This window comes from Ambystoma mexicanum, chromosome 9 (genome assembly GCF_040938575.1).
Source record: "Ambystoma mexicanum isolate Mex_15411 chromosome 9, UKY_AmexF1_1, whole genome shotgun sequence".
Lineage (NCBI taxonomy): Eukaryota > Metazoa > Chordata > Amphibia > Caudata > Ambystomatidae > Ambystoma > Ambystoma mexicanum.
The window spans coordinates 611387904-611409493 of record NC_090931.1 but is presented as its reverse complement, the minus strand read 5'-3'; the positions used below and the strand labels follow the sequence as shown (position 1 = coordinate 611409493).

The following is a 21590-nucleotide window of genomic DNA, read 5'->3' as shown; positions in this document are numbered from 1 at the left end:
CGGGCTCTGCCTGGGTGGAGCAACAGCCTTACAAGTGGACAGAGAACCAGGGCTGGACATCTTTGTTGGATGCAGTGCTGGACGCGTGGGTGGAGGCAGGGGATCAACAGAGACCCAAGCAGGTACTTCTCCCAATCTGGCGCATTCCCTTTCCAGTCCTCTGTGCCCTTTCCTCCCCAACTTCTCTCTTCTGCCCCTCTGTCTATCTCTCCCTGTCTGTGCCCCGCACCCTCCACCCGTCGCCCTCACTCTCCTTCTTGGTGGGCCTAGCCAGTATTCCCCTCATTAATGCCCCTCCTTGTGCCACAGGCCAGTACAGACAATTATCCATGCCTAGTGTGCCTAACTTACTTTGCTGGCAATGAGCCTACTTCCCTGTCTGTAATAAATGGGTTTCCCGATTTCTGCAAAGACGTTGGTGCCTTCTTTTGTGTGCTCACTTTCCCATCACCTACATCGTAACAAACTCCCCTTCTAGGACCATACTGGAGGGTGAACAAGGCCTTGTTTTAGTGCGTGCTACCTGCCATTTAATTCAGTTTACTAGTACCAGGGCCACCCAGTCTGTACCAAACTCTATTCTAGACACTGACTAGAAGTGAGCAAGGCTACTAGGGGGCCCAGCCTCGCTCACTTACCCAGTTTTGATTGTGTCCATATCCTGGTTGTGAGAGCTGTGCATTTCTTCAGGACCACGAGAGTGTGCCCCTAGAGATCGCATTCGCTTGAAATCTGTGTGTGGAGTGCCTGACCTGCCTGAATCTGAGTAGTTTTCTAGGGACGCCTTGGAATTGTACCGGTCACTCCTTTTCGAAGTGGAGCAGTAGCTTGGCATTACTGTGCCCCCGTCCTGCAACAGTTTGTCATCCAACACCTTCCCTAGTTGAGCACCTGTGAATGTGCATCTGTGAGTGCCTATGGGCGATTGCGAGTGCGCTAGAGTAACCCTGGATGACAGACTTGGATAGTAGAGACTCAGTGGTGCCGACCTACGCCCTGTAGTGATTTACTCTTCGTCAAGACATCTTAGTCCGTGTACAACATCCTTTTTTCTGTCGGAATGGGAAATTCTGCAAGCCAGGGAGTGAACCTTTCCCCAGATTCGTCTGTAGCACTCATGGCTACCGTGCATGGCTCAGACATTGTCCGATGGATGCCAGTATGGCATAAGCAGATCAAATGTCAGAACCTACTGGTCTGGCTCCTAGAAGGCTCCTTTGATGAGACTCAACTAGCTGCGGTGCGTGAGGTTCTTAAAAAGAGAGACAGGGAACTCAGCAGTTAGGCAGTGGGAGGACTACACGTTGTGGTCCCAGCAAAGTGTGTCTGTGGCCAAGAAGAAGTGGCTGAAACAACAAGCGAACCTAGAGAAAAATCTAGAACCTCATAATCTAGAGATGAGAAAGGACCCCAGTTATAGGTGTGACCCCCGCGCCTGTTCCCAGTGTTACACCCCCCCCCCCATAACCCCTTTTGCCCCAGAAGATGCTTTTCTGCGCTTGCTCCCCAACCCAGCTATTCTGCTCCCTTCCCAGTCCCTGGCCCGCGTGTGTACACCCCTGCTGAGCACCTATAATGTCTGACCCCGCTGCACTTGCACCCCCTGTAGTATCATCAGCCCCTGAGGACCATGCATGGGACAGTCAGGTCATGCCTACTAGGTCTACTGACCAGGTCCCTGCTTCCCCAGTCTCTGCGTTACCCCAAATGCCAACCTCTAAACCGGCGTAAGCCCTTCAGCCGTTAGAGGCACATATGTCACGTCTGTTCTGCCCACGCGTAGGGACTAGGAGGACCAGAGCATCTATCAAAAGGTATGGGGTGGAACGCCCTGCCATTGAGCAGTACCCTAAGAGGGCAGGGGATCTAAGGATTTCCTTGCCCAAGCCCCGTCTTGCCTCAAAGTAAGGGAGGCCGATGTCATCAATTACCTGTTTGACAAGGCCAGGGATTTGACAAGGCCAGGGATTCGGACACAGACTCTTCCTCCTCTTCAGAAGAGGAAGAGGAAGGGGATGGTAGCACCCATGAGGACTTTGGCTGCCCCTCAGGCATTCACATTAGCCACGGTCCACCAGCTCTGGTCCCCAGCAGAGATACTCAGCCTAAAGGGCCAGTTGCCCAATGTTAGGAAGAGCCCTCAGAAATTCGTAGTGTTCCTGAAGGATGTGATAGCCACCTATTCCCTGGCTGACATGCGCCAGTTACTGAAGATGATCATGTCCTCTGACCAGTCGGCCACCATGATGACCAACGCTAACTGGACCATAGAAATGGACTTTCGAAATCTGCCAGAGAAGACAGAAGGTGACAGTGTGACTCCAGCTAATCCTGCCCGGTCCCGGAAGTTAGAAGAGATTGTAAATGCAATAGCAGAACTCTAACCTGCAGTCACCGATTTGGAAAGGATCAAATCATGTAAGCAGCATGAAGAAAAAAAAATGGATGTGGTTGAGTAGCTTGAGAGGGTAAAACAGGTCTTCTAGCAATACTCTAAGATGGATGACCCTGTTAAGACAGTATCAGGTAATATTCCCCACCAATAATATTGCCATATATATATGGTCGTGGGGTAAGGCCATAGGTGATATTAGTTGGGATAATTGATGGGGTTAATGAGACTGCGGGCTAAGGGAGTCCCCCGCATGTTCCATGGCTTAATTTTGCTTCAAAAATATGGCGATTTTGTTGTATGGCGATATTTTTGCGGGGATATTATATTAACACATGGAACCTTTAAGACGGCTAGGCCCCTAATCATCACCCAGTTTGTAGAGGGTCTGCTGCCAAAGGCCAACGCAGACATCAAGCGGATGTGTGTGGGGTGGGACAGCAGGTCCTGTTCCAGCATCTTGACACAAGCCAGGCACTACTGCAACCAGCATAGGAAGGAGCAGGAGGACACTAAAGAGAAAATAATGCAGCTGAAGGTCGCCATTCTGCAGATGCTGGCTGATGCAGCCGCTGCTGCTACGCCTGCATCTCCAGACATGGATAAGACTGCCCTCCAAATGGTGCATGCACCCTATGCTGGCCAGTATGGGGCCTCTAGAGGACTGCATGGATTTAGCAGGGGAGGAAGAGGAGGAAGTATTCACCACTCCCAGATGTCACCTCTGAACTCCCAGTACTGGGGCCATCAGATCCCCCAGTACATGCCTCAGCCTGACCCAGGCCAGTATCTACATCCAGCCTGGTACCATCCCATTTGGGGCCCCTTGTGCATCAGGACCAGTGCACCTATTGTAAGGAATGCGGCCACTGGAAGTACAACTGTCCTCATCGGATTCAACATGAGCAGAACCAGGCCGCAGCCCACTCTGCTCAGGGCCAATCGCTACTACCTGCAACATACCCGCCTGGTCCCTTTCAGCTCCCTGCTAAGCCTAGACCCCCGGATCGGAATTCTGGTTCTGGCCCAGCACCCCAGCCTGGACAACCCCAGGCTGGAACCCAGACCAATGCCTCTCATCCCCAGGCCAAACAGTCAGAACAGCCAGGGTGCCTCCTCTGGCACTGCATTGCAGCCCTGGTCCGAGCAGCCAGGCCAAAGTCCCTTCCAGTTCCCTCAAGCATGACAGGAACTGGACTCAGACGAAGTACACCCGGCACCCAAACTCCTCGCCCTAACCATCCCATCCCATCCCGTGGCCAGTGGCCCCTACGTAACCGGTCTGTGTTCTAATTGGCCTAGTGCACTCCTGTAATGATCTAAAGATTACATTATTTCTGGAAAGGTAGTGGGGGTGCTGGGGAGAAAACTGGGTTGTACCAATGAATATAAAACAGATGTCCATCAGAAAATTATTTTGCTAAAACAACTGAAATGCTTTTACTTAATCATCTGGTATCTAGACCAATAACTCAAGTTACAGGATATATGATTTCCAATTAGTTTGAATCAATTATCTTTTCATTGATTTCACAAACAATTTCACAAACCTAAATAGACCATTTCATACATTGAATAAGTCATATGGGAAACTACTGTATTCAATCGATCAAGTCAATGTACTGTGATATTTTCAATCTTTGCATGCTTCTCTACGCGTTTCGGGGTGTAAATGTCCCCTTCTTCAGGAGTTGTCTATTCAATTCCTTTCTCTTATCAAATCTACAATGAATAATTAATCATGGTTTACTAATTCTTAATATGACCAACTTCATACTACGTAACAGCTCAGGTAGGTAACAAGCATGCCAGAATGTTGGTAGACACAGAAGCAACCTTCAATAGACTTTGGCTTGGGAGTTCCCAGAAGGCCGGACAGTCACAACTGCAGAGGTAGAGGGCATCCCCTCTAAAGTGCCTGTTACTTTGCCCACTATGGTTTGCCGGGGTCCCCTAACTGGCACACAGGCTTTCATGTTGAGCACATCCTCGCCTGAAAACCTGCTGGGGATGGATTTCCTGGGAAATGTGGGCGCAGTGATCTTTTTCAAAAGGGGTCAAGGTGCTCTCTACATCCTAATGTGTTCTCCATGGAGATTTGCAGAACCAGAGCCAAAACAGAGGCATTCAGAAATATCTGCCCTAACTTCTGTCATGGTTCTGACAGAGGTGGATGAGCAGAAGATAGCAGCAGTACCAGATACCCTTCGGACCATCCAGCGCACCGAAGTGGGGCTGAATCTGCTCAGCCCCTACATGTTCAGGTAATACCCAGGTCCTCCCTGCCCCGTATTCCCCGGTAGTACTCTATGAAACCAGACGCTGAAAGGGGACAACCTGGCTGTAGCACAGTCCCCAGTGAATATAGCCATCATAGCAATGTAGAAGCCCAATTCTAACACCCATTGCCTAGTTCAGGACCTCAGACCCATTAACCGTATACTGGAACCCCTGACAGCCGTCACCCCAAATCCTGCCACACGCTTAGCCACCATCCATCCCTGCGACTGCTTCCCAATTCAGTGTCATTGACCTTTGCAGTGCCTTTTTCAGTGCCCTTCTGCATCCGGACTACTGGCATCTGTTTGCCCTTTTCTTTAAGGGCATCCAGATCTGGAAAAGGATGCCAATGGGGGTATATCCATGCCCCTATGGTGTTCTCTCAAATTCTCCACCAGGATCGCTCAGGAATGGTGCTGCTGGGCTCCAGAGCCTTTGATCTACGTGGATGACTTGCTGATCTGCCCTAGGACAGGGGAACTCTGCACTAGGGACACGGTTCATCTACTCACTGAGCTGGCTAGCAGGTGCCACAAGGCATCAAAGGAGAAGCTGCAGTTCTTCAAAACTGAGGTGAAGTACCTGGGGCATATCATCAGCAAGGGTTGCTGGTCCCTGGATCCAGAGAAGCGGCTATCTTAACTCTACCTCCCCCAGTGACCTGCGTTCCTTACTAGGTGTAGTAGGATACTGCTGGCAGTGGATCTCGGATTATGCCATCTTAGTAAGATAACTGCAGGAGGCCATCCTGTCGGACCAGCTAGACCCTGTCCCTTGGACCTCTGAGCAGAGGCAAGCCTTTGAATGAGTAAAAGCAGCCCTGTGCAGTGCACCTGCATTGGGGCGATGACAAACACTTCATCCTTTACAGTCATGAAAGGAAAGGAATATCTTCAGGGGTACTGCTTCAAGATCATTGTGGTGCACTGCATACTCAGGCCTACTATAGTACTCCGCTTAACCGGTTGCTGCTGCCCTTCCCTCATGTTTGTGTGCTCTTTGTCCCTGGTTCAGAGGAACACAAATATTGTCCTGGACAGTAAGCTTCTGGTTAGGGTACCCCACTCAGTGCATGCTCTCTTGACACATCGCAAGCCCAACATCTTTCTCCAGCCCACAAACAGAGATATGAGGAGACCCTTTTTCAAGAGTAACATCACTATAGAGAGGGGTCCCGATTTAAACATCACCTCCCTAGTTACCAGCGTGTGAGGAGTACCTCAAGGATCAGGACTGTCTTCACGTAGTACATCAGCAGGTTACCGTCCGCCCTGACCTGTACGCCACTCAATCCCTGGGGCCCATACACTATTTGTGGACGGGTCTGCCCAACGGAGAATGTCTGATGTGGCCATCATAACTGGTTATGCCATTGTGTCCTGGGATGAAGTAAACAACACCTTCAATGTCCTGGAAGCAGAGCACATATCTGCCCCTTGTTCTGCCCAGGAGTGAGGAATTCGAACATCAGCACAGGGAGTGTGCGCTCGCCTGGGCTTTTTTTGAAAATGTAAGATGGGAGATGTGTGAGGCCATTCTGCACACATTTTCCCTGCTCGCTGCATGACAAACGCATAGTCACGTGTACTCTGGGAGAAGACAGCCTACAGGCACCGTCCTCCCCAGTCATGTTCATCTGGAATGTTACAGCCACGGGTACATCAAAGCATCGCAAGAAGGGGGGAGGGTGACACCTTCCTCTGGCCATGGGCAGCCTAATTAAAATATCAAAGGCTCCATGGATCTGCTTTCCTATTGTCCAAACTGCTGGTGGCAGCACATACTAACAGGAGTTATTTGGAACAGGCCTGCGACAGGTTTGATCGCAGAATGGACAAGAGGAAGGCAGGACTAACACCTCTTGGATATACAATGTGTCAACTTGAAGCTAGTTCCCACCCCTCTGTATGAAGGACAGTGAATGGCATGTCTGGGTCCATTATTTACCATAGGCAACCCCTTCAGAGCGGACCCCTTTCAAAAAGGGATGAAGTATGTTATTTGAGGGAGAAGACAGAAGTCTGTTCTCAACACAGACTTTAAGGGAGACCTGCGCTTTGATCAAGAGCCACAGAGGGCTCAGTTAACCAGAGAGACACTTTGATCTACAACAGAAAGTAAGATGGGTGGGACTTTGCAGTACATATTGTCACCCCTTACCTTTCCTGTTGCAAAGCACGCTGGTCCTGACCTGATGCTTAACAGAAGATTGTTGGTGGGTCCCAGGATTGGTTCCTTAAGGTAGGCTTAGCCTGCGGCAATCATTTGGGCCCATTTGGCTTTAAAAGAGGGCTAACCCCTTCACTTAGCAGATCATCCAACGACTTTGAAAGGAGTAAGAAGGACTCATTGGACCCTGGCTGAAGGTACAGTCTACCTTACAGCTTCCGCCAGTGAAGGAAGGCCAGGATTTCCAAGAGGGAAGCAAGATCCCTCCCCTAAACATTTCCCAGGGAACAGAGGGAGATACCAGATTCAGAGGACTCGTCCAGCAGCTCCAGAACCGGTACCCAGCCAGCACACAGCATTCCCTGCTAGGTTCTGCCAGCAAACTTCCTAGGTGGAAAGTGCCAGAGAGTCTCTGAACAAAAGGGCAAGGCCATTGCCTACAAACACTGTTCTCAGCTTAGGGCGACATAAGCCCTGCGAAGAAGCTAGGAGGAGTGCTATAAGCAGCATCAACCAGCGTCCATCTTTTAAGGACATTTGAGACAGTCAAGCCCTCGAACCGCGACGGCTGCACCACTGACTGTTGTCACGCTGCAGTCACTAAAGCCGTCCGAGACACCTCGGCCAGCTTTCCAGATAAGCCAACCGGCACAGATCAAAGATTCTTGACCCTAACCCGCCGTGTAGGCCAGCCTGCAGCCGTCCGTCTGGTCTCGTTTGCTGAACTACCTGCCTCCTGATACCCGCAGCTGTCTCCAGTCTTGAACTCTGGCATAGGAGCTGCAAAGCCTCCACGAACCAACTCAACGCTGTCGAGCATCAAGATCATCTCAAGCACCAGGGACATTGTGGTTCTGTCCCCCAAGTCCTTCTCCGAAGGCCCCTAGTGACATTTACGACCCCTTGCTCCCTTGGTGCTGAAACCAAATAACCTTGAACAGTTGAGACCAATTGCTTTACCGACTACCCTCCAGGAAGGAAAGGAAAGGAAAGACCTGTGGCACACAACTCAGAATGCACAGGAGGAGTAGGAGGGGGCACAAGAAAGGAAAGGTATGCTGAAGGATTCCTGTGAAGTACTTTAGACCAATTTAAATAATGGAATTTAGTAACTTCCCAATATTACTCCTGGTTCAAGGTCCTGGGCTCCAAAGACGAATGCCATCTCAAATGCTACATCAGGAGTGGACTGTGTGAGGAGAATGCGGGGGCAAACAAATGGTCCAAGTTATTCGTCTTAAGTAGCAGCAGAGTTCTATATCACAATTTTGTTTAACCTTGTTTAGATGGGTTTTGGCTAACAATGACTATAGTGGATCCGCGATCAAGAGATCCATAATAACTGGCACTAAAAAATAAATCAATTCTGGGAATTAGGTTTTTGTATTACGCAGAAGTGGGGCCTACCTTTATAGCAACACCAAGATGATGCAGGTTTTTAAAAAATGTATTTATAAAGTCAAGATCTTAAAATGTATCTTTAATACTTGAATATGTAAGTAAATCACAAATCAAATGCAATATCTTTTCCTTATTTCACAACTCAAAAACAAAGAACGGCATTGTTTTGGTAAAATTACTTTCAAATTATTTTTTTACAAACAATAAATAAAAAATGAAATACACACAAAAGGTTATGGTGGGTTTCAAAAGGCTTGAATAAAAACCTCTCACCTGAAATGTGAACGTAGGATAGTCCATTTGAGCCATTTAGTAGCCAGTGCTGGAAGTTCACCTCCAGTTCTAAGCCACATGAGCAAGGCATTGTGGCCATGCAAATTATCCAAAATGCGAGCCTTTTTCTCCATAATATGTTTGATTATTTGTATACACGACCCAATGCTTCAACCACAAAGCTGTCTGGGCTATACTCCACTGATGATCCCCAATAAGGGTTAAACCAGGTATGTAGTTGTCGACAGCCTTGCAAAATGTCTACCTTGGGTTGATTAAGCCATGTCTGAATTAGCACTGGACTCTAAGACAAAGAATTTCCTGGACAAAAAAAAGCGTGTATTTAGGCTAATGTTCATGCCCACAATGATGATGTGACAAGTAATTGGCAGAGGCCACACTGCAGCAAGACCCAGCACAGAAAACCATCTCGGTTGCACCTCCAAACTACGGGTTGAATGCCACCACGCCATACTCCAAGAAAGATAACGGGGAGAACCAGGAATTTTGGTAGTGAGCTTGTGAACCTGAAATGCGCCAATACCACATGTTACTACAAATGCTTTGCGCACAGTCGTGCCATTCCTTTGGCATGACACTAGGCTGTGAAACTTTAATAGAGGGTACCATTAGCAGAGGTTATAGAAGAACCATCTGTTGGGTTTAATAAAAAAAAATACAATTGTCCTCTATGCTGCGAATATGGAAGGACATAGTTAATGTTAAAGGATATTTGTACCGCGCATCATCACCAACGGAGTGGTCCTCTGGCGCCAAAGGAGTTGAGGCTTGGAGCGCGATATTCAGCTTGCCACATGTGCCATGACTACATGTGGCACTTAGGAAGGATGCTCTGGTATGGACCATCAAGCATGCTTTGGTTCCACCAGAAAACCCCCCAAAAAAAAGAACTCCCCTATTGCCAGGGAATGAAGCACACACATCCACAAAATGGAGGTGAACTGCCAGCGCGGGCTACGAGGTGTTATTGTGTAATGTGCGACTAGGCTCAAATATATAAACTTTTCTACTTCATATAAAAGAAACCACTAGCGGAAATCTAGTTTAAGAACGGGAATAATGGTAGCAACAGTGCATGGATCGAAAGAAGTTGGAGCTCTATTGCCACGTTTCGAGAAACTACACGGATTATAGTGACCAAAGACTCTGACAAGGAAATATTTCTCAGAAGTTCAAATGCATTTCGCTCCAGTGTGTCTTCATAAATACACGATACAAAAGAAGGAGCAGAAATGGTCCGTCTTTTGTAGATAACAGTGCAATACGCGATTCAAGACTACAGAAATCCCGACTTGATCTACTTTAATTTGAGGTCGCATTGGCAACGTCGTGATTTTGAACAGCTTTATTTGAACTATTATTATACATTGGTCTTGCTCTGAGATTTTGTCGGGCTGCATTTAGCATTCTGTATGAGTAGATTTAAAAGTGCGTTGGTACTGTCGGATGTGCTTCTGTGTGGCTCGCCCTCTACCTGAATCGTTCAACTCATCTGTTGCGAACTGTCAAAACGTGCACAACATCTTACTCCCCAAAATCTCACTAGACACTGCAGGGAGACTCTCTCCATGGACCCATACACATGCAAACAGTTGGAAAACTCCTTCTAGTAAGCATTTCTTGCCCATTTAAAACGTATACGCAAGCCCAGACTGTTGGCGTTGGCAATGCTGGGTAAAAAAAAAAAAAATGGGACCGGTGCAATGAACGAGTATGAATTAAATGGATTTTTATTACACCAATAAGGCATTTACAACTGCATTTATGCCATTAGCTCTCTGCAGACGATTTAGAGGGAACATGGACAGGCCAAAGTTTGATATTACTGCATGCTAGAGCTAGGTCAAAGAGACGACAGGAGGAGGCGTTTTGGGTGGGGAGAAGCAGGCAGCGAGTAGGAATGACCCAAGAATTTAGCATGGCCATTGACAGCCAGTTGTAAAACCTTTTTTTTTTAAATACAAGGATCCCCCCACCACAGACCGGCAGTAACTCTTTACAGCTAAGATGGAGATGAGCCGTGCTCAAATGCAATTGTTTCGGCTTATAGTTGGGTGCTTAGACACCTCCTAACAGCCGAAACTAAAAGACGGAGGCAAAGAAAAGTGCCAGGATTACGAACTTAAAATTGAGAAGCAGGTTCTCTAGGTGACATGAAGCATCAATATATAGACCGAACCTATAAATACTCTTATGGAGTGCTCTCAGAAACTGACAAGACACCAGAGAGATTTGAGGAGAGATAGCACAAGTACACATGCTATGCATCAGCCTACTAGAGACCTGTGCAAGAAGATTACAAAGGGCTCAAAGAATTGTGGCCAGAGAGCTAACAGGAGTCCAAAATGGTTCACATCCCCTCATCCCTCAAGAAAGTGCAATATAATTAAAAGCCACAGTTATAATGGAATGCCGTGTCCATACAAGGCAGACACTACACATTTTAAATGCTCAAAAATATAAATCACAAATACATGCATTTTCACACACAGAACAATACTACCCAGCATGGCTCGCTTAGAAGTGATATTTGCTCCAACTGATTCACTGGTAACGACACCAGTTTACTGACAGAACCCAAAGCACCAAGAGGCCAAGTAATTGGCAGAGGCCACACTGCAGCAAGACCCAGCACAGAAAACCATCTCAGTTGCACCTCAAAACTGCGGGTTGAATGCCACCACGCCATACTCCAAGAAAGATAACGGGGAGAACCAAGAATTTTGGTAGTGAGCTTGTGAACCTGAAATGCGCCAATACCACATGTTACTACAAATGCTTTGCGCACAGTCGTGCCATTCCTTTGGTTTGACACTAGGCTGTGAAACTTTAATAGAGGGTACCATTAGCAGAGGTTATAGAAGAGCCATCTGTTGGGTTTAATAAAAAAAAATACAATTGTCCTCTATGCTGCGAATATGGAAGCACATAGTTAATGTTAAAGGATATTTGTACCGCGCATCATCACCAACGGAGTGGTCCTCTGGCGCCAAAGGAGTTGAGGCTTGGAGCGTGATATTCAGCTTGCCACATGTGCCATGACTACATGTGGCACTTAGGAAGGATGCTCTGGTATGGACCATCAAGCATGCTTTGGTTCCACCAGAAAAACCCCCAAAAAAAGAACTCCCCTATTGCCAGGGAACGAAGCACACACATCCACAAATTCTAAATTCAATGGAGCAGAATGACAATATACCTAAATGCATGAATCGCTGAGGAAATCTGTGCAATCACTATGGAAACATCACGACTGCAAAATAGGCCAGCATCAAACGGTTCCGATTGCAAATCCTCAATCAATCATCAGTAGAAGAGAACATTATGGATCAAGAGTTCTCCTCTGAGATGGGTTATACTCTGCCAAACCATCCTTGTGGTGCTACAACATGTGCCATAGAACGGACTGCATCAAGGGTACGAGAGTCCCAATATCTCAAGTCTGGGTGAGTTGGAAGTTGGTCAGGTTTAAAAGGACTGTGCAGGATACAGATACTCCAGATGTGAGTGCCACAGGTTTCTGCATGGTCACAAAAACAAACAAAAAAAAGTCTCAGATTTTTTATGGGGGAAGCCATTTGCAGGGACACTATGTAACCCAGACACTGACTGTTATATGGGAGCAGACAGGCCAATTTTTGTTTGCCCCCTTAGTGAACTGATGGGGGTTTGATAACTCTACGAGAACATATGCTATGTTAAAGGTTCTTGTACCATGCACTGTCACCACCTGCGTGGTCCCTTGGGCTCTGGCGAAATGTAAGGCAAGAGGTTAAGGGGATCCAAGTTAGTAGGACTGAGCGGGAGAACGAGCAAATGAGCTCGGACGTGCTGTTGGCAGCTTCAGTACGGTTTACACCGTTCGCTGAGCGTAGGTGTGTTTTTCGTTTGGCAGCCGCCATGTGCTGTTGTACGAGGCCATATGTGGTTTGCTTCACGTTGCGGTGAAATCAGCATTTACTTGGGAGCTGATCAGTCAGAGAATAGGTTTACAGTTAAATTTTCGAAGGGCAGAAGCTCAATCACTGGTATAGTAAGAAACTATGTGCGTTACGAAAGGCCCGATTCAGCGTAACTGCAATGTTTGGCCGAGCAGTGCACCTCAGTGACAGGTTTAAGGCAGGTTGGAAAATGTCTTAGGGCATGACTCGGATATGTACTACACAAAGGCCAATTACGAAGGAGATGCTTTCTCTAGGATCACCATTAGACAAGGGTTCAACATTTAGAAGTGAACTAAAAAGGTACATTGAGGAATCGGTCCACTAGACTTATATGTTGGTTCTGCAAGAGGCAAACAAGAGTCGACCCTGCACATGCTCTGGTCTTAACCAAAAGGTCCAGACCTATAGGGATGACATCCTCCAATGCATTTGGAGTTAGATTTTCCCTTTCTGCGAACATTCATTGCACGGTTGTTGGGATTGCTTCCGTCTTACTTGGGTATTTCAAGGGATACATCAAAACTGTTTTATAGAGTGCTTACATTGGCTTTGGAACATTCAGAAACACGAAGAGTGGCAGCAAGCCTTCTGTTGAGGATTGGTTACACAGGTTTGACAACACTTGCAAAAGAGTTTTATTTTCAGGCTAAAGGAAAGATCAGAGACTATGATGAAATGTGGGGCATCTTTAATGTATAGTATGGGTGAATGTTCAGGTTTTGCTATAGTGAGACATCTCTCATTCTGTCTTGCCCACCCCTCTCCCCATCTTCCTTTATGTACTATAATGAAATATCATTCATAACCGAATGCAGACCTGTACTTTTACTAAGTTACTTGTTGTAGAAGTTTGTTTTATTGCAAAGGAAAATTTAATTTAAAAAAAAAAAAAAAAAAAAAAAAACACACAAATGGCAGTTACAGTATTTTGTTATGGTACCCACTCAACACCATAGTGGTCTAACCGTGCCAGAGCGTGTCCAGAGAGTGGCATATTGTGCCTTGGCCAGAGGAACCCAGATCAAGAAGAGGGAAAAAGGGAAGGAAAACAGGCCATTGAGTCCCCCTCCCTCCAGTTATGCCTCCATGTTCTACGATATGGCTGCTGTTGGGGTCTATGCTACTAGACTTCCTTTGAAAAGGAGACACTGTGCCCTGCCTCATTCTATTAACAATAGAAGAAGGTAGTCCTAAAGAGTTGTACAGTATGTGCTTACCCCTTTTTTTTTTTTACAAAATCTATACATTTGTGAAAGTGTGTTTGTATGTTTGTGGTTGGATCCAGCCCCATAACAGTTGGTGGGCTGAAATGCTGGCCCATGGTCAGCATACCAGTCTGGTGTTTACAGGCAATCGTAAAATTTGACCAACCCCACCCATTTGCCCTGCACAGGGCGATTTAGGGAGAGTGACGATTTTCCAAAAATAGGAGGTTATGGCACAATAAAACATACATGGCTATGGCAGACCCCTACATGCATGTCAGCTACAGTCCCGTGCAGAGCCGGGCAGTACTGCTAGTATTTAAATATTAGAAACACCAACTAAAGTTTGTTAGGGCGAGGCTTTATTGCCTAAGAAAATGCCACCTAGTAAGGTGCCGACACGTGGCCTGCGTTTCATGCTGGAGCTCTTCCTCAAGGCCTGGCCATGTAGGACAAAAGCATCTTCGGTCTCTTGTTGACCTTGACAATATTACAATCCAAACACATGTAAGAGTCACTGTTTTTCTCCTGGGACGCCTTCATATAGGATCCAGGTAATCTCTGAGCAGTGAGCTTGTAGTTTAGCATCTCAATGTCATATTACCTGGGTTCTTTACTCAGAGCCACGGTTGCTTACAAGCCACACCTGTCAGCACCCTGTGTCTGTGCCAAGTTCAGAGGGGTCTCTCCCAGAGCAGTTTCCCTGCAGTACTCCAATAGGTTAGCAACAAACAAGCCATGCAGTGACTAAATACCTCAGGTACAATATGAATTGAAATTCTACACTAATATGATAATTGTGGACTGATGATATTTCCTAGGACTTGCATGATAATTATGCAAGAATTACACTGGTTATGTAAAGAGCATGATTTTAAGCTGGTCACAATATGTCCGAGTTGGCTGGCATCTTGGTGCAGGGACCACATAAACGGGTCAGTGGATTTCGCACTGAAAAGGAACATTGTGAAAAGGGCTTATAGTAGCCACCATTGGGGAGAAAATACTTTAAAATAAATATTAAAAGTGGGGGACGGGGGCTGGGGGGATATTATGGTTGCAGCACAAAAGAATAAAACCCCACACATTTGCCACTTATGGTTCCCAAAGCAACCGTAAGTGCTCAGGACGACTCTAGTTGTGCTCAGTGACATGGAACATTGACTCCAGAAAATCTTTACTCCCGTTTGGGAATTTTATGTTGGGCATCAAATCAAATTGGCCCCAATCACGCTGGGTCCTTCCCTGCACTCTTTTTGGTCTTCACATCATGTAACGAGTGCGGGTATGTACATTTTATTTGTGTAGACACATGTGGCATCATGAACAGAGCAGTGCATGGCAATGACCAAAGGATACCATTAGGGCTTATAGTAGCCTCCACAATGGAGGCTACTATAAGGCCCTTTTCCACCGTTCCTTATCAGTGTGAAATCCACTGACCAGTTAGTGGTCCAGTTATAGTCTAGGAACCAGAACAGGTGGGAGTTGCATTCAGCGCTGCAGCTTGACCTACCCTTAACTATTGGGCTGCCGCGGTGCACCGTCGTTCCTTGCCCAGGATAGGCACACCTGTGGAAATGCCCAGTTACGACATTAACCGGGGCAGGGCCTTTGCCTCACCTTTATCTAGGTTCATACTAGCCCTCACCGGGTACCATGACACAGAAGACGGAAAGTAGTCAAGCACACGAACCAGAAGATGCGAGAAGGAAGGCACAGTTCAGAAAGCAAAAAGATCTGCAGCGGGTTACCCCAATTTCATCTTCCGATGAATATATACTGCCGGGACATCACAGAATGATCCAGCAGAGACTATACCTGCTTCCTGCAAAACCAAGAGCATGAACCGAAACGAAAGCTTCCTACACAGACCCGCCACAGCAAGACATGGTTCCCAAAACAGCATGGGAAGAAAATGTTACAACAGTAGCACCTTCCCTCATAAAAGAAGAAAAAAAAATCAATAAATTTAAAAAAAGCAGAAGCAATAGGGAACATACGCAGCACGGGCAAGACAGGCTTGTCCTGCACACATGCAGCAGAGCCAACATCTCTGACCCGGAATAGGTTGCAAACGGGGGAGCACACCGCGTGGAGGGGCAGTGCACGCTTTCCTCACAGGCAACATGTCCAGTACAGTTCGGGCAGCAGCAGGGAGGGACTTCTTCCACCTCCCCTGTGCAGAGAACACAAAGCTTGGGCAACACTAGCCCAGTGTAGTGTTTTCCCATCTATACCAAGCCCGGCACTGGCATACGGTATGCAGGCTTCCATCACAGAACAAGTACAGCATCCGTCCAAACTTTCTTTAGACTGGCCAGACTCTCCATGGATGGCACCAGCTTACACACGCACACAGAAGAGGTAAACTAACAGCCGACTGCACTGCCTCACCCGCCTGTAAGGCAGAAAGGGCCAGTTCAAGCTCTCTTCTACCAACGCCTCCTCAGTCGCCCTCAAGTCAACAGCTGTGGTGAGGTTTACTTGTGACGTGGACACGTGCCCATCTGACGGCCAGCTGTTCTTCCTCTTGAAGCTCACCCTGGCATTTTATTAGCTATAGAGGAGCCCCGAGACCCAATCCAGGTGATCGGAAGTGTCCCGTGCCATGGGAGAGGAGCTCGCCAAGTCTGGCCTTTTGCGGCCTATTCAGGCGAGGGAACCCCACCATCTATATAACGGGGAACAACAAACCACCAGCTTCTTAATGCAATGGAAAAACCAGAGACATAACGGAATGGATGAGCTAGCCACACCAGACATTGAACACCCTGCACCCCACACAACTAGGCACACAAGTGATTTCATACAGTGGAAACAGGTCAGAAAGGCTGAATTTGGTAGGCTGAAGTTATTGTATTTTGATTTGTTTGTTGGATAATTTGAATAAAATACTTTTAAAAAAAAAAAAAATTCAAAAACCAATGAGCCATGGGACAAAAAGCAAGGGTGTAGGATGGGTACACACACCTTTGGCGTTTAGGCCAAAAATCACAGTTCTTGCAGCGACAAAATGAAATAAAACTAAAAGTACATTCCAAAAGAAACACCTCTGCAGTCACTAGGTCTGCAGGCAGGGGCCCAATGGCTGCTCTGCCGGCCGCCACAGCGCGCCACTCAGGGAACCTGCGTCCTGGACTCCACACGAACAATGAAGCGACTTCACAATCGCAACTATACAACTGACCGCTCGTAGTACAGTCACCCCGAGTGCTGCAACACTTACTGTTGCATGACGCGCTACACACGTATCACTGTTTAAGCGGCGACAGTCAGGTAGCACACGCAGCCCGCTGTACAGAAGTCCTGGGCCATCAGAGACTGCACTCACACATTATTAGAATATTACACTATTGCCTCACCCTGCAACCATCCTTTAGCACGTGGTCCTCAATCTGCCCACATACCCAATGTCTCTTTCCCTCGGTGCCATCTCATTTGCCCTGCACGCACGCAAACACAATACACTGTGGGCTCGGTCACTTCAGAAAGTGGGCTGTGCAACCCCAGGTTTCTCTTTCTGGGGTCTGTGAGGTTATGCTAACACAAATGATATAAACGAGCCTCCACACTTCAGGGATGCGTTGCACCATATCTCAAACCCACCACTCATTGGCTCATTTCAGTACTTGCCAGTAACTAATCGACACTGCCCATGCTCACACTTGCCCCTTTCTGATCGGCCTGATGCTTTCATCGTTCTACACCGACGGCGCATGCATGCAAACTATCCCAAACTGCAGAAAAACAGGAATTCCTAGACCTGAATGACTCATGCGCCATACAGAACTAACGTGTTAACATACCTTTCATGCAACAGAAAAAGTGCTTACAGCTTTCAAATTGGAGACCTTTGAGGTTTCAAACGTGTGATGTTATAGTGACAGCTCATGTATAACTTGTGTTTCAAGGCAATATTCTCTTAAAAAAACCAAGACATGTTGGTACGCTTCAACCAATTCCTTCCTTTAACAAACACTACTACCAACGTTTCAGTATTTGGATCTTAAAATATTTATCACGAGATTGTAAACCTAGGTTATGGCAGACATGCACGTAAACTTCTCATTTTGAATCTACGCCCTGGATCAGTGTGGCATCGTACTCGTATTAAGGCGTCCGATTTGTATCTCGTTTGTTAAATGAAGCATTTGTTAAAATTAGAACACACATTTGTCTTATTTTTGTTCTTAAACCAAATGTTTTGAGACAAGGTGTGCGATTTGTGGCGAATCAAAACCACAAGCTTAAAACAGTATTCAAGTCCCCAGTGTGAAAGCCTTAACCAATTATTAACTACTTTATTAAAAAGTGTATATTGACACACACATTCGTTCTATAAGGTGTGTGGGTCGGTAAGCGCACGGAATGTTTTTTATTATGTTATGCGAGGATAGAGGCCACTGTGGCCTACAGGCGTGGGTCCCAGGAACTTGAGGATTAAATAATAGTGTTAATTGCAGGAATCAACAATCACCCGTTTCTGCTCTTCTTGCAGTGTCACAAACTGCCTGTAAACTCGTTCATGCGAGGTTAACCTTCCTACCCGTGTGCTCTCCCGCCCCTCCTCCGATACTCTCTTTCTGATCTCCCCCTCAGACAGAGGTCTGGATACCCCCGGCGGTGGCACAAGACGCCATTCTCCAGACAAGCCTTTGCACAGTTAGACCACTATGTAGAGAACGCGACTGGCACAGAATAAAACTTTTAAGCATAGAACAACTAAAGCAAATGCAAACTAAAATCTATGAGAGATATATATGTACCTAGAAACTGCAATAACAACGTGTATATTCATCCTTCTCCAGCTCTGCAGCCACCTCGCACACCGCTGTGATGTGCCTTTGCCCTCGTGTCTGTGCTGTGAGCTGGCAATGCCTGTGGAATGTTGAGAGCGTGCTTTCCTTGAGTGTTTTGGGAATATCATCAAGTGAGCTGCCTGAGAGAGAGAGGGTGCCAGTGGATACCTCTGCGTCCCTAGACCCTAACCTGTTACTTGTAACCTTATAAGCCGTAACTGGAACTTTAAGTAAAGGAGTTTCTAACCTTACCTGTGGCTGCAGTCTCATTTATAAAGCCATGTACCATTTTAACAATGGGGACAACTCACACCAGGGAACCGGCTGAAAACACTGACAGCTACCGCCAACTCGCGTTCAACCAACTCAACCACTCGCCCTTCGGTATCTGCCCTAGATCATTTAAGTTGCTTTACCATCCATGCAGCATTCCATTTGGGAAATGGTACCCCATTCCGGTTTTCTTTGAGTTCTGTCACTTGTAGTCTGAGAACATCGAGGACTACAAGTCCTAGAATGCAGGGGGAAAAGTGTACTGCCTCACACCGAATGGAATGGGGGCGGGGGAATGCAAGCGCTACTTGCTTCCACCCCCATTATGCCACCTGCTTGAAGATAGCACACTACATTTACCCAACTGTGAGAAAAAGACAAACGGAGTTAAAGACCAATGTAGGAACATACTGCTGCGGAATTAGGTTCATCTGCATTACTGCACTTCGTACTGCTGAGATGTTTACATGTCCAGCCTATTTTCCCTCATCTTTACAGATTATACCAGTTGAAACTCGCATTAGCGCCATCTTCATTTCTGGAGCAGACGCTGCATTGTACAAGTAGCTCTCCTCTGAATTGTGACCAATGCATCCATCACTCTGGAGAGGTGTAGGTAGCCTGCCGAGCTGGAGGGAAGCACTGCGCATGTGCAGATAAACTCCAGAGTGGGACATTACAGGTGTGCAGTATACAGACTGGGAGACAATAGGGCACAGCAACAACAGAGCAGAGAAATATCACGAGCAGGGGCTAAACGCGGCTTGCAGGCGTCCAACATCACCCAGTAAGCAAGAACTACCTCTGGCGTACTAGTGTTTAGTACATGGCACGCTGCAAATGTAACTCCCATATAATATGCAAACTTCGTTTTTGCCCAGTGTACGTGGCACATTATGCTTTGTATTCTCGATGCGTTCCCAAGCACACAGTTAATGTCACACATTTGGCCTGGGGAGTCAAAAGTGGTGCCCGCTTTGCCCGTGTCACGCTAACCAGATTCTTCCAGGCTACAAGTGGGAGCAAGCAGAAATGTCGACCCCTCATTGCCAACTGAGCTAGTTTTGTTTCGATTCGTCCACTCTTATACTGGGTGGGTCAATTAAGTTTCCCAATATTACAGGATACCTAGTAAACCACACAAAAAGCCATTACCTTTTTAAGGACTAATGAAGAACAATATTTTATGCTGCAAAAAAATATATGCAAGCTTTCGGAGGGGCATGGATTTCTCCCTACAGCTAGAACTAACACTAGCCGACTATTCTCCAGCGTGGACAGGAGAGACACATACCCAGAAGAAAGCCCCGAGTTCATAACCCTAGAGCCCCTCATTGCCCACAGGGACGCCAGTGCGTGGGGGTTTGTCCAAGGGAAATAAGCACCAATGGGCACGGTCACCCGCTCCTCCTCTACTGCAGAACAGGCATCAGCTGGAAGACGGTACAAAGGACTCTCTTTGTTTCTGTGGCATAATAGGACAAGTCAGTACACACACTCTCTCTACCAGCACCCTCCTGTCAGCTCGCACCAATCAACAGGGTCCTGAACGGCTTTACGCAGTCTAGGAAGGGGCGGGGGCTTCTGCCACGGGTAAGCAAAATGTGTGTCCGTCCCCTCCCTTCAGGCAACAGGGGGTCCGTAGACTGTCATGTACGGCAGTCAGTGTGTGTGTGCGCGCGCGCACTGCTTTCCGGCGGAGCTGGCCTTGGGTACAGCAGGCATGCCCCAGACTGCCTGCAAAAGAGCCATCTACCCTGGTCCTCCCAACCCCCCTCATCACCCTGCCCTGCTGCCCTCTGTGCCCCAACTCCTTTCTCTGATCCACTCGCCCTTCTCTCCTCTTCCCCACTCAGCAATGCCTCATCTTCCTGCTCTGCTACTTTTGCCCCACACATCATTCTCCCACCAAACTTATGTCTCTACCTATTACCCCTCCCTCTCTTGCCCCCCATGCGATAGCTTCCCCACCGCACTCACCTGGAGCGCTGCAGTCCGCGCACACCTCGCTCCTATGCACCTTCCGGGACATCCTCAGAGGGGAGGCGGGGAGCCCCTTCTGGGCCAGCTTGGTATCTGTGAAGGGCCCTCGCGCCAGGCAAGGGACGTCTGCCCCGGGGCCTCTCTCTTGCCCCCCGCTTCCTTCCCACAGCTGCTCCCAGGCCCAGTATCTGGTGCAGGAAGGCTTTTCTGGGACCCCTTTCTCCTCCGCTTTCTAATTCGTGTCCCTCTCTCCCGTCTTCCTCCTTATCCCAAGGTCCAGGATCTGCTGCAGGAAGGGGTGCCTTACCCGGCCCCCTTGGGCTGCTATCTTCTCCTCGCCCTTCCTCCTTTAATTCTTTTCCTGCCCTCCTTTCCCCCCCCCAGCTGCTCCCAGACTCTGCTGCTGCAGGAAGCGGATCCAAGCCCTGCCCATCCAAGAGGAGGGGCCTCAGCCAAGCTTCCCCCAGGGGATGGGGAAAAAGGAAATGGAGTGAGCGAAGGAAGGGAGGGAGGGAGCAGGAGCTGCTAGCTTAAAGAGACAGTCTCGTTTTATTTCGTAAAACATACTTTATTCTATTGATTCGGCGCCGTGCACAATTAAAATAAACATTAATTCGACTGTAGGAGAACGTGTATTGTTGGATTCAGTCGGTGTTCCTACAATGGAGCTGCGGAGAGAGCAAACATCTTCCCTTTCTCTCCCACAGTGGAGTAATCCACTCTGAAGTGTACTCTTCGAGGTGACAGTGAGGTAAGGTGACCCCCCCCCCCTTGGTTCTGGGGTTACCATTCGCTGAACCATTCACTCGGAACTTCTCATGGTGAGGTGACCGGTGACGGTAGGTCC

At 47.6% G+C, this 21590-nt stretch overlaps 1 protein-coding gene across 11 annotated transcripts in view; it reads right to left on the bottom strand.

Annotated features, from left to right (window-relative positions):
* GIT1 (GIT ArfGAP 1) overlaps positions 1-21173 on the bottom strand; it is a 583248-nt gene extending 562075 nt beyond the window's left edge. For 6 of the 11 annotated variants that reach the window (XM_069615274.1, XM_069615268.1, XM_069615273.1 and 3 more), the window contains exon 1: positions 20741-21172. In XM_069615274.1, coding sequence (XP_069471375.1) covers positions 20741-20792 — 52 coding nt within the window. In that variant the 5' untranslated portion in view covers positions 20793-21172. Of the gene's footprint in view, positions 1-20740 lie in introns of all 11 variants that reach the window. The other 5 variants (XM_069615265.1, XM_069615266.1, XM_069615270.1 and 2 more) reach the window with 1 other exon arrangement.
* Positions 21174-21590: the final 417 nt, after the last annotated feature.